This window comes from Harmonia axyridis, chromosome 2, assembly GCF_914767665.1.
Source record: "Harmonia axyridis chromosome 2, icHarAxyr1.1, whole genome shotgun sequence".
NCBI classification, from domain to species: Eukaryota; Metazoa; Arthropoda; class Insecta; order Coleoptera; family Coccinellidae; genus Harmonia; species Harmonia axyridis.
Genome location: NC_059502.1, coordinates 36,727,268 through 36,741,523, shown reverse-complemented (window position 1 = coordinate 36,741,523; position 14,256 = coordinate 36,727,268). Strand labels below are relative to the sequence as shown.

Sequence of the window (14,256 nt, the reverse complement as noted above, 5' to 3'; positions counted from 1 at the left end):
TTACACGGTCCTTCGTGTAAATTTCGAAAAATTCACAAGTGTAAACTACCCCTTAGACGGCCTGCAAATCAATATCCTCCGGATATGTTATTCTTTAGCTATTTAAGAGTAATAATACCAAATATCAACTTGGCTAAACATTTTTGACAGGGTCATTCTTGAAAATTTTGAGAAATTCACAAGTTTAAACTACCCCTTAGACGGCCTGCAAATCAATGTGCTTCGGATATGTTATTTTGTTTCTATTCAGTCACGTACAGAAAATTATATATGTAATTATCTCTGTGACTTGTTTTTGTTTATTTCAATGAGAACGAATAAACATATCTATCTATCTATCTATATCTATTCTATTGAAGAGTAAGTATTCCAAATATCAACTTGGCTAAACATTTTTCAAGGTTTCATTCGTGAAAATACTTGTATATACCCCGTCGTTTCATTGGTCGGCATAATTCAAGTTCATCTATAATATCATTTTGTGCATTGAAATGTCATAAACACTTGACTGAAGTCGTTCAAGTGAACTCTAAAAGAAAATTCTTGCGTTGCACCCCAAAAACAGATCGATTCGTTAGTTTTAAATTCTACCGACGCCACTGGTCGTTTAGGTGCTGGAATTAATTCGGCTGCTGAAAAGTGGCTGCCAAGCCGGTCCAAGAGATGACTGGGAATATACCCAACCGTGTGACGTCAAAGTCACCATGCTCCTATATTGAGATGGAAGGTGTATTTGGCGGAGATCACTGTGGGCCAAACTGATGTTTACGTTACTGATCACCAAAATCAACCCTGACCAAAATATATTATATAGAAGATGTTTGCATGTTATCTTGTAGGAGCTGCATTCATGAAGATCATTTCTAAGAAAAACCAAATCCAAGATCACAGTGTACTATAATTGTGTAACCACGGTCTTATGCACGAAAGTTGATTTTGCGGTTACCGTAAGTACGGCAAAAATGTTGTTTCGTTGAGTAATTGGTTCATCGAAACGGTCATAATGTTTAATGACTACATGGTTGCAGGGATAGCTTTCAATGCGAATCTGAATTAGTATGTGGATAGGAGTATGGTTTCCATAATTTCAAAAACTCTTTCTTGCTTACAACTATTTGTTCGATTTCAGAAGTAACAATGCTTATTTCATCCGACCTTTCATTTTTACTCACATTCCTACATGCACTCGACTTTGACGACAACGAAGAACAAAACAAACTTTTCAGCTAGCTACCAACAATTGATTTCTATGTTTCCGGCTTCTGATCATAAAGTTTTGATTGTGAAAAAAAAAAGTCCTATAGATCGAAGTACCTTTAGTAGTTGAACACTTTCAATTGTTCATTCCTTTTGAATAACATTAAGTTAAATCAGAAGCTCAAACTTACTCTAGATTATTTTCACCTCGAAAGTAGGCACACGATAACCAATAAATTTCAAAATTCATCTACATGAGAATCTAGCTAACCATCACCAGGTGAATCGTTTAAGTTACTCCATCCCCTCAACAAATCGCCTTTCCGAAGAGATTTCTTTCAAAGTAAAATGACCAAACCCAAAAAAAATCAAAGAAGGCACATAGGGAATGAGTGGAAATATCAACTTAAAGCGCCATCTCACGACGATCACACCATCAGCATTCATATCAGGCCGAACTAATTATTACTTCAATAATAGCACGTAAACACCATAAAAGGTCCCAGGATTTTCTTTTCAAGCTTTTCATATTATTAATCCCGGAAGTAGCAGGCCGGGAAAGTTAATCGCGCTGGCCAAATTATAGAAGGATCGAAGACCATTAGCGCCTTCTCGACCGCCTCGGATAGAAGCGAATATAACGAGTCGATTGCTTTTCGGGGCTTTCCAGATCCACCCACTTCGCCCTCCAAAACCGGAACTACGGGTTAGGATTTCCTGCTTTTAGGCATTCTGGTTATGGTTGCATTGTGTCAAGTGTAGTTTAGCTTGGTTATTACGGAGATTTATTTTACGATAGCACAGGAAAATGCGGAGATTTCTACACCAATTTATGGATTGTATGGAAAAATGGGAAGATGGATGGGATGGAAGGGTTAGTGGCTGTGAAGTGTTCTTGGGAAGAATGGAATTGCTGGAATTATCTCCACACCAGTGGATCGGAGTTAAATTTGGATTTGGTGGATATGAATTTTAACTATCATATATACAGTACAGGATGGAAAATAACAGATAAAGAATTTCATTTAATGCTTAATATAGGATGCTACTAATAATAATTCATTCACGATAATTTCTCAACTAAATTGAGTTGTTACCTGCTTTTTATGTTTATGTAAATTTCAGCAAAGAAAAGAAAACAACACTAACGTGAAATCAGAAGTTCTACACACTCGTTCAAATTCGTATCTTTGTATTCACAAGATTACGCATAAAACCTAAAAATACATCTTTAATTTATATTGAAAAATTGAAATTCTTACTATGTCATCAGGTGGGTTTCACCCATTCATGAATTCGTACTGTGTAAGTTGGCTTCGAATTTGATTTACAAATATCTAGCCTAGAAGTTGTTCTCTTTGAAATGTTTTTTTCTTTTTTTCTTCATATCAACTCAAGCCTGACAGTTCAGCTTCAATCCTCGGTGGATGTATAGATACCCAGTAGTCTCTTCATAATTTGAAGGGTTGGCCAATAAATCTTATTTTGTTTGAAATTCCGTCTTTGGCTATTTTTGCTATTCTACTCGTGTCCATTCTGCTGACGTGTTTGTTTCAGTAGCTCCTAAAAAGAACGCATAAAACAGCCTTTGCAGGACTGTCTCCCCCGCGAGTATAAAAATGCAGGTTTATCCAGATCTTAGTTCAATAACTTTGGCGTCGGATAGAACAACTGTACTTAGAAAAAAAATTTCATATAAACATATATCCTAACAAGCTTCGTTTCAGAGATACAGGTTGTTAAACTTTGGGAAAAAAAAAGTTTTTTAGTTATAATAATAAAAATAATAATAAACGCCTTTATTGGATAGATGCATTCTACTCAGGGACGAAGTCTAGCAATGCTATTCAACTTTATCCCCCGAATAGAGTAAAACACAATAACATGATTTACTTACATTGAATAATCATATGAAAAATTGAATACTCTAAGACAAAAAAATATAATCAACTCTTGTAATATTACATTCATTGTTTTGATTTTAAGGTATTGAGTTCTAGATAATGTGCCAACATTATCCAGTGGCGTAGATATAGGGGTGCGATGATTTTATTGAAAATCTACAGCACTGTCATTTTTTACGGAAAATTATCTCATTTCTGCAATCAACAGGGTTTTATAAAAAAAAGGTCTCTTGTTTTTTTTTATAGAATGTACCATTTTCCAGATAATCGAGACTACGTTTGAAAAAATTTTTTCTTTATTTTGAAAATTTTTGCCACCACTTCGCCACCGCGATAAAATTCTGCCGTTTCGTTTTTGAATAGATATAAGAGTGTATTTCGACATATCAAATCGGCAGCTTTCCTAAAATATGTATTTTTTTTCATGAAATTTTCCCACCTGTCGCTCTTCACTTCAGCTGAGGCCACTGCAACCGCACTTAGCTAACCCCCTTTTCATGGTCGGTAGGTATAACAGACTCACTGAGGAAATTTTGGGCTTTCCTAAAATAAGTGTGGTCTGCCTTCCACTGACTCTTAGACTACAAGTATATGATTTTGCCAACGTTTCGGAATGTCTTGTTACTTTTTCAAGGCTGAAATAAAGCATTTATTGATCATAAATAGAAACATCAAACATTGGATTTTATACCTCATCAAACAATTAATTAAACAAACATATATTTTAAATAGTTAGCCAAAGTAAGGAATAAACAAACGGTTTCGACATATGTCAGTCAATATAGACTAGGGGAATAAATTAAAGGATCAAAATAAAATTCGAAATTTTAAGCGGTTTTTCAAATAGCTGTATTTTCGATAACAATGGTCCTATCTCAATTTGAAAAAACTGAAAAAATTTCGCAGAAATTTTAGATATTGTATTCATTAGGATTGAGCTGTACACGTTGCTTGAAAAAGTTTTTCATCATGAGATCTCTAAACTATGTACTTCAAGCTTCAAAAAGCTTTTTTTCAAATTGAGATACGACCATTGTTATCGAAAATACAGCCATTTGAAAAACCACTAAAAATCTCGAATTTTATTTTGATCCTTTAATTCATTCCACTAGTATGTCAAAAACAAATAAACTGAAACGGAACTACAAATTACGATATATCGTTGGCACATATTCTCAAATTTCATTACTTCAGACGTCTTTTGAGTGAAATGATAATTATAAGAAGAAACAACATTAAAAATGATAGGGATTATAGAAATTATAGGGAGGATACAAATAACTTGAGTACTGTTTTTTTTTTATTTAAAATAAAGTCTCTCAGAAGCTAGGCCATTGACACAAGGTACAATGTACTTATCCTCTAGGCATAACAATTAATACAGTTCATAAATATTTACAAAAAAAGGAAACATTGAACTAAAATGAACTGTTTATGATTGCATAATATCCAGAATAACGGTACCTAGCGGATAGCCATTTCGTGTTTGTCGCCAGATTGATGTTCGCCTCTTGTGTTTGTGTTTGTTTTTATTTTTGTGTTGTGTATTTGCTGGTTGGAATTGTTGAATAAGCCGAGACCAAATTTGAGAATATGTGTCAATGATACATCGTACCACAACATATGTAGTTCCGATTCAGTTCCTTTGTTTTTAATATATTGACTGACATACGTCGAAACCGTTTGTTTATTCCTTACTTTGGCTAACTATTTGAATATATGTTTTACTAATAATTGTATGGTGAGGAATAAAATCCGATGTTAGATGTTTCTATTTATGATTGATAAATGCTTTCCTTTCAGCCTTGAAAAAGGAACAAGACGATCCGAAACGTTGGCAAAATCATAGTTGTCCAAATTCCTGTGATAAATTGCTCAAATCAAAAAATAAAAATTTTTTTAATGTTGATGCGGAAGGTGATTTCATGAGAACGAGAATTGGGAAGTGCAAATTATGTAAAAATAAAGAACAACAAGATATCAAACGCCAAAAGTGGAAAAAGTTCTTCAACGACAATTGATAAAAAGCCACAAAAAATGATATGAAGTAAAATTGTCGCAGAAAGCAACAATTTTTGGATAAAGTAGTATTTGTGGTAGTTACAACATAAAACGTTGAATCCAAAATTGTAAAAATAGTTGAACGGCAACTGTTCTCCTTCATTCTTAAAGGTAAAAATTTTATTGTAAAGGGTGTTTTTTTAGAGCTATAGAACTTTAAATTGCAATAAAACAGCGATGGATTATTCGATTGACATAAATTTTATTTATCCGCAAGATAATCTTGTGGCATTACATTTCAAATATGATTTCTGGCATATGGCCGCCACGGCTGGCTCGGATGTAGTCCAATCTGGTAATCTGAGTCTATTGATGATGAATTGCCAAACCAAACTGAGAATAAATCCCTTAACAGTTGTTAAATCGGTCGCCATCTTGAACAGTAATGCCAATTTAAAGTTATATACCTCGAAAAAAACACCCGTTATAACTCCGAAGCCATCGATCGAATTTTGACTATTAAGAAACTCAATAAATTCTTCGGGCTATGGAATGTGGTGACTAGTTGCGCCCATCACGACAGTTTATCCGAGATGAGGTAAGTGATAAATCTAGTGATACGCGGAAATATACCAATTCTAACCTCCAAGGGGAAGAAGATAAACATACAAAGTATGAACTTAAACTAGCAAAAATCGAGTTATCCTATACTAAAGAAGCACTAAAGAGAATGGAATATTCAATAAAGGATAAAGACCTTAAAATTGATTTGATCATAGTAAACCTCACTCGATAAAGAAAAGAGTACTTAAACGTTGCCAAACTTAGCAAGTATTCTTATGACGGAGGAGTTTCGAATAACTCATTAAATGGAAACTCTAGAAGTGAATTGAAGTCTCAAACTGTCGCTTCCAATATTTCAAGGCATGGTGGGGAGACATCAAAGCGAAACAAAATTGAAAGAAACAATGTTTGTTCGGATATCGGTGAAAAGAGTAGTTCCGAAGAACGTACACGGAGAAACATCATGGTAGGTGCAAATATTGACACAGATTGCATTGTGGCAGAACGTAAACATTGGATCTTCGCTACAAAATTCAAAACAACGTACAAAAGGGAACACCTTATTGAGTATCTGGAAAAAATGTTTTCCGACACACATTTAATAGACGAACAAATAGCAAATCGTGGGAATAACAATTCTTTCAAGATAGGATGTGACCTAAGTATGAGAGAATTAATTCTTGACCCGCTCAAGTGGTCCATGGCTATTGAAATTTCGAGATTTTTTTTCTGAAGAGTATTCAAGTCAACACGTCCTCCAAGAGAACAAAATAAATACAACACGGAACAAAAATCTTGTAAACATTCGGATAGTCAATCTCAACATAAGGAGTGTTCGAAACAAAATTAACGAAATAAACCTACTTTTGAATACTATTTACCATCCTGAAGTAGTATGTCTTACAGAGTCTTGACTACAGCCGGGAGAGGATGTATTTTCAAAAGTTGACAGCTATACTGTGGCAGCTTATTATTCCAGACGAACCTCTAGTGGAGGTGGTATGTTAATTTTGATAAAGAAAAATGGAAATTTCATTACAAAAATCGTTAATGGTTCTGTTGATAAATTATTTGAGGCAGTTTCAGTAACACTTTGTTTCAATAATCGTATCATCTGCAATGTTTCCTGTATTTATAGGTCTCCTGGGGAAAACGACAAGACATTTTTGGAGCTTCCAGAGATTCATTTTTTGCTTCACATAAAAATAAAATACACTTTATATGTGGGGATTTCAATTATGATTTCTTGTGTAATTCTGAAAAAGTGAGAAATATAAGAGAAATTTTAGCTTGTTATGGGTTAAACCAAGTTTTCTTTAGTCCATCTAGAGTGCAGAATGTTAGTGTCTCTTTGACTGATGGTATTTTTACCAATGCCCCATTAGCGTTGATTGGTTGCGAATACTTAATTGGCACATTATCAGACCACTACGTTCAATTGCTGAATATTAGATCAAATTTAAAATAAATAAGTAGTGTAAAACGAAAAAGAGGATTCTCTCGCGGACTATTGAAAAATTCAAGTTTGATCTAGGAAGAGAGTTATGGTTGGCTGTGTATGAGGAGAAATGTGTTGAGAATAATTTCAGTATTTTCTTTGAGCGTTTGATGTCAATGTGTGGGTTAGCGTTTCCTGTTGTGAATTTGAAGTAATCGACAAGGATAAAAAATGTAACTCATGGATAACTAGGGAATTAATAGAGAGTCAATTACTTCGGAATTTGCATTCGGTTTGAGCTTGTTGAATAATCCTGACTTAAAAAGATATTATAACATATTAAAGAAAAAATACCAAAAGAAAAGAAATTATTCGAAAATTAATTACAATTCTGAAAAAAATGTTGAATTCTGATAATATTTCTCGAGCTGCTTGGGATATTAGGTATAGGTGAAAACTTAAAGAAAGAAAACATGAGCTTCCGAAAAAAATTTTAGGCGATGACGGTAGAAATATTTTCCGATGGGAGGAGCAGGCAAGTGTACTTAATGAATATTTCTTGCGGTCTGCCTGGAATTTGACTGATTCTTGTTCGGTCGGAAGACTGGAGCGTAGTGGTGATTCTGGGATGTCCAATTCAAGCAGTATAATTTTTTCTCCCAAGACTGCCCATGAGATCCATACCATTCTTATGGAATGTTCTGGGAAGGTTTCCGCTGGTCCTGATGAGTTACCTCGTTTTTTGCTAAAGTAACGGATGTTTTTTTCGAGGTATATAACTTTAAGTTGGCATTTCTGTTCAAGATGGCGACCGATTTAAAAGCTGTCAAGTGGTTTATTCTCAGTTTGGTTTGGAAATTCATCATGAATAGACTCACGCCTGAACAACGCTTGCAAATAGTGCAATTTTATTTCGAAAATACGTATCGCGCACTACGTCCATTTTATCGTCGACAAAATCGTCCATCAGAGCAGTTAATTCGATTAACCATGTAACGTTTTCGCACCACGTTTACTCTTATTGATAACTCGCATCCCCAGAGACGCCGTACGGTGCGTACAGAAGAAGATATTGCTGCTGTAGAGCTTAGCATTGAGGAAGACCCGAATGAGTATATCCGCCATCGAGCACAGAAATTGGATCTGTGTCCATCCACTTTATGGAAGATTTTGCGGAAGGATCTTGGTTTGCGTGCTTACAAAATCCAACTCGTGCAAGAATTGAAGCCAAACGATCATCAAGAAAGGCGTAGATTCGTCGAATGGGCCCAAAATGAGATTGCCGTTGGTCCCGATTTTCATAAGCGAATTTTGTTAAGCGATGAAGCGCACTTCTGGTTGAATAGCTACGTCAACAAACAAAACTGCCGCATTTGGAGTGAAGATAATCCTCAAGTAAATGTAATAAATACACCCAGAAAAACTGACTGTTTGGTGCGCTTTATGGGCTGGTGGAATCATTGGTCCGTACTTCTTCAAAAACGATGATGGCCAGAACGTTACAGTCAATGGTGATCGGTATAGAGCCATGATTACTAACTTTTTCATTCCTGAATTGAACAAACATGATGTCCAGGAGCTGTGGTCCCAACAAGACGGCGCAACATGTCACATAGTTCGTGCCACAATCGATTTATTGAAAGACACGTTTGGTGACCGCCTAATTCCACGTTTTGGACCTGTGAATTGGCCTCCAAGATCTTGTGATTTAACACCGCTAGACTACTTTCTGTGGGGCTATCACTGGTCTATGCGGATAAGCCACAAACCCTTGACCATTTGGAAGATAACATTCGCCGTGTTATTGCCGATATACGGCCACAAATGTTGGAAAAAGTCATCCACAATTGGACGTCCAGATTGGACTACATCCGAGCCAGCCGTGGCGGTCATATGCCAGAAATCATATTTAAAATGTAATGCCACAAGATTATCTTGCTTATAAATAAAATTCATGTTAATCGAATAATCCATCGTTGTTTTATTGCAATTTAAAGTTCTATAGCTCTAAAAAAAACAACCTTCATGTTGCCGATGATCTGGTGGCCCCATTAACTTTATCAATAAATATTCCTCTTGAAAACGGTTATTTTCCGGAATATCTGAAGAATGCAGATGTTGTACCAATTTTCAAGAAGGTATTCTCCAAGGTCTTTGAGAGAGTTTTAAGAGTAGAATAATGCCTTTTCTGTCCAAACACAATCTTATAAGTTCGAGACAGTTTGGTTTTATCGAGGGTCGCTCGACGCAAGGTGCGCATTTTTCACTGTATTGTCATCTTCTGAATATTTTCAAGAGGACGGGAAAGGCTTTGGGAATCTTCTATGACATGTCTAAAGCCTTTGACACCATAGATCATAAGTCATTATTGGATAGATTGGAATCTCTTGGTATTCGCGGGAAGGCGTTGAGGTGGTTGAAGTCGTACTTAAAAAATAGAAATCAGCGTCTGCGACTGAGAGATAATGGCCGAAATTTTTCTCTCCTTTTGAGGCTGTCGTAACTGGTGTACCGCAGGGCAGTGTTCTAGGCCCCCTACTTTTTATTCTATTCATAAATCTACCCGATGAACTGAAGACAAGATTTATTCATGTACTCGTGACAATTTTCGCTGATGATGCTAGCAATGATATTGATGAAATTAGTGAGAAGGCCAATGCTTGTGTGAGAGAGATGAGGAAATGGTGTGATAGAAGGGTCTTCTTTTAAATTTGCAGAAGACCGAAATGGTTCCGTTTTCGACTCGAAGCCAAAGACAAGATTTGAGTGTTTTGGTTCGTGGCCAGGGTAGATCTCTAGATACAGAGTTGCTCTCTGTGAGATTTCTGGGGTTGAATTTGGATTCCTTCATTGTTGTTACTACATAAAATACATTTTATATAAAGGAAAAACCCCATTGAAGGCGACCCATACGACGACCTGCACGAAAACGATGACCATGTCATAAAACTCCGAACAGAAATGAAAAAAGAAGAATAGTGCATTAAACTGCAATAATTCAATATACTGAAACGAGGATTCAAATATTATGATATTTGAAAAAGAAGGCAGAGTATTCAAGTAAACTCCTGCTTTTGATAAATTACGGATAGAAACAAAAATGAGTGCTAGCCAATTTGATGAAGACGATTAAAGTGACTATGATTGGTTATTTTTGTCCTTATATTTGATCATATTGTAAAATTAGAATGATAATTTTCTTTTCGTCTTGACAATCAACTAATCATAATTTTGTGCTGAAAATTGAAATTATCTTTCCTTGGATGATCAGATGTAGCAAGCCATATTTCTGGATATATCTTAATGTGTCCAAAGTACTCAAGCTTTCGGCGTTTTATGGTATTGTTCAATTCAGTTAGTTAATTGAGTCGTCGTAGTACCTCTTCATTGGTCACCCTGTCTATCCAACTTATTTTCAGAATCATTATATAGTATCTGTTAATGTTCAGTATTCAACTACGTACATGAGTACAGGGAAAACATAACATCTCAACATTCTTATTCTAAGAGCGATATTAAGGTCGTGTGTGCAGAACGCATTTTGATATTCGTCAAATATGTTTTATTTGGCTCCTTTTTTTCTTTACTTGGATCCCATTTGTCGTTAATAACACATCCTAAGTGAGTTAGTTTATTTACACGTTCGAGTTAAACAGCATTCACATAAATTCCGTAATTTTGAGAGTTGCCGTTTTATTTATCATCATACCTATATTTGGTCTTGATTGTGTTCAATGTTAGGCCGTATTTATTGCAATGAAAAGTTATCGTCTTCATAAGGTTGGTTATAACATCGTCAGAGATATAATCCGATCGTTAAACAATAATAAATCAATATATTATTATAGTTTATCAGTATGTTTGTTCAAAAAGAATTCAAATAATTCATCGGAGGTATATGATGTCTTGACTAAAAATGCAACATGTAAGACTAGAGAAGTCGAGGAAAAGTCATATCGTGTTGTCATGTGAATGTTTCAATAAAATTCCTCAGGGTCTGCGTTGTTTGCCCTTGAAACAATTCATGGAAGCGCTACTGCGATATTTAGAGAGTGAAGCATTTTACTCATTTGATTAATTTCCAGAGTCGGGCGCTACACCGCTACTGTGGTATATGTATGTGTAGGTGTGTTTATTTTTTATATGTAGGTATATGTTAAATGTTTCTATATTTTTGTACAATATTGATATATTTGTTCTGCCCATTTTATGAGTTTTCAATTCTATATTTTCCATTGTTTGATTTATATATGAATGTTATATTTATATTATTTTGAGGAGTGTAAACAAACTTGCAGGTTGTTTGTAACTAGCACAATCAAATTATTTATCAATCAATCTATAAATGAAGAAGGTACCCGAAGATCAGGGTCCCAGAAGAACGAAGTCAGGAAATAACTTAATAGATGGTTTATAAAGAATCTTTGCTCAACATTCTGCGAATTAATCAAAATGGAGTTGAATTTTTTTCAAATCTAAATATTTCTCCGAGAATTATATTCTTGAATTCGTTCCGCAAGACACATTTTTTTTATCTGAAACCTGCCGAAGTTCAAAAATTCTATGAGGATATTGAAGGTATCGGATCCAGCTTACATTTTAAAATAGAAAACACATAATTCCAAGAAAGATTTCTCAATATGTCTTAGAATATATGAATATGTCAAAGAATATATTTAATTGAATGAAATATTTTTGCTCATTATTGCGAAATAATTTTATTTTCAAGTTTTATCTAAATCGTCTCTTCAAAAAGTGTAATTAATTTCGAAACATTTCAATTGTGTATTGAACTCGGTATTGAACGATTGTTGCAACACCCCCAATTAACCTACGAGAACCTTATCTATACCTATAAGATTCTCGTAGGTTACTTGGAGGGTCTTGCAACAAAGAAAAAGGAAGAACTCTATAGTTCTTCTTTTTCTTCGTCGTGATTAAGGACTTTGTCCTCTGTTCATGTCAATGGTTTCCTAGCTGCAGCTGGTATGATGAAGACCAGCTTTCATACCATCTCGTAGGGGGTCATCCCAGTGGTCGGAATGTATATTTGGTCTAATGTCTTTTGAAATATTTGCCAACTATAAAGTTGGCATATGAAATATTTTTTATCGTGATCCCTTTTAAAGGAATATTGTTCGTTCAAATTTGGTATTGGGTTTATAAACTGTTCAGGTTTCATTGATCATTTATGGATTCGGATGGAATATATTGCCATCTTTAGTAATAATTCAGAACATATTCAAGTGCATCTGATTTTGACATCAAACACCGCAGATAATGACGTATTCATCGAACCATTCGAAAACGAGTTGGTAAATATCAATTTCGCTCTCAAAGCGCTTTAACGGGATAGAAAACTGCCACTCACCCCAACCGGGAACGTCGTTATTTCCCGACTCTTCCTCTCTCGCCTCTTAGCCCTTCCAATGAGGGCGGTGTCAGAGAGTAGACTCATGAAATTGACGAAGAAGACTACCTTCCAGAGCATTGTTTCATTCTGCAACAGAATAATACGTGAGGGTGCGAAACAATAACAACAGGGAGAGGAAACGGGGAAACAGTACACTTCTATCCTCACAACAAATATTTCTGTTGATTTCAGTAATATTTGATATGACGAAATGTAAAAACAAAGATTATGTGAAATACTTTGGTGTTTCATTCATGTTCTTTTCGCATTCCCGCAGCATGGAACGCTTTTAGAGGAATTCTCTGGTTGGTTCGATCAAATTTTGAAGACGATCAAGTTTAGCTCAATAAATTAATTTCAGGCCCATCTCTCAAATTCTGGTCATTTTAAGATATTCAAGAATGAAAAAAATTCTAGAATTTTGAATTATACAAGGTGTTTCCAAATCAGACGTCAAGTTGGTGACGAGTGAAGATAAGCCGGATTTGCATTCCGATAAAAATAAAAAGAAAATCGAACAAGAATGTGCTCATTGTGCGAAAAAAGTGGTGAATTATGTACAGTGCGGAAAATGCAATGAATGTTACCACCCTTCGTGCATTGGTTCCGCTGCAAACAGGAAAGATGCTGTTTGAGAGCATGTTCCATTGGCAGAATTACAAACAGAAGGATTTCCTGATCATCAGGAAAACATGTATGTAAAAATATTGGATATGAAAATAGAATATTTCAGTGAATTATGGTACGAATCAAATGATAAAAATGAAATTTTCATAAGTAATAATCGATTATTAGCAGATCGATTGAAACCGTTCGAAAATGATAATGAAGAAATTGATGAAGAAAACCTAAACAATAAGACGAATAACAAACGTGAAAGGATTATCAATTATTAGAGGAATATAACCCAACAAAGGACATCAAACTCTGAATCAGTAGGTCAAAAAAAAAAGTCGTAGCAGTTCCAAATACATCAAATGTCAATGCTCACAATTGCATTGCAACAAGACGTCAACAAAAGCAACATTCAGCAAACAACAAAAAGGAATTAAATGTTAAAATCCCAACTGAAACGTATGCCTCAAATCTTAAAGAACATCAACTAACAGAGAAGAGACAATACAATTTACAGAGTACGGACGACGATGACGAAGGTTCCACATTTCAGAGAAGACGCAGGAAAATAATATTAGTTACTGGGAAAGTAGAAAGAGATCTGGATGAAAATAGATTTGCAGGTATTGAAAAAAAAGTTTGGATCAATATACATCGTGCTGAAGGTCATATGACAAGCAGTATGAAATTAAATTATATTAAAGACAAACCTCATTTCAACAATGAAAGAATTGAAGTGAAAGTGCTACCACCAAGACGCACACAATTGAAGAATTTTGTGGTTATGGGTCCATTCAGCACGAGAAAATAACTATATAAACCATCCTTTTGGCCCACCAATGTAAGGATTATAAGATTCAGAATTGATATCTACAGAAAATATAATAGTCAACCTTCTTTTTTAGGGAAAAACCCATCAAGCAACGGACTGATCCAAACACAATACAGAAAACCATAGAGAATTTCACTATTTTTTACCAAAATGTTAGATGATCAATTGGAAATTCAATAGAGCAGATCGAAGATATAATAAGTGTAAATAGAAATATTAAAATTTGATGTTTTTCAGAACATCGAAAATCAGAAAATGAACTCAAAATTCAAAAGCATGAAGGTGTGGCAAT

General features: G+C 34.9%; 1 protein-coding gene across 2 annotated transcripts in view; it reads right to left on the bottom strand.

The window, feature by feature from the left end:
* The window catches only part of LOC123673455 (CCN family member 2), an 84,473-nt gene that overhangs the window by 54,798 nt on the left and 15,419 nt on the right, over window positions 1-14,256 (bottom strand). For both annotated transcript variants that reach the window (XM_045607941.1, XM_045607942.1), the window contains exon 2: window positions 12,476-12,604. In XM_045607941.1, the coding sequence (XP_045463897.1) occupies window positions 12,476-12,604 (129 nt within the window). The remainder of the gene's footprint in view (window positions 1-12,475; window positions 12,605-14,256) is intronic.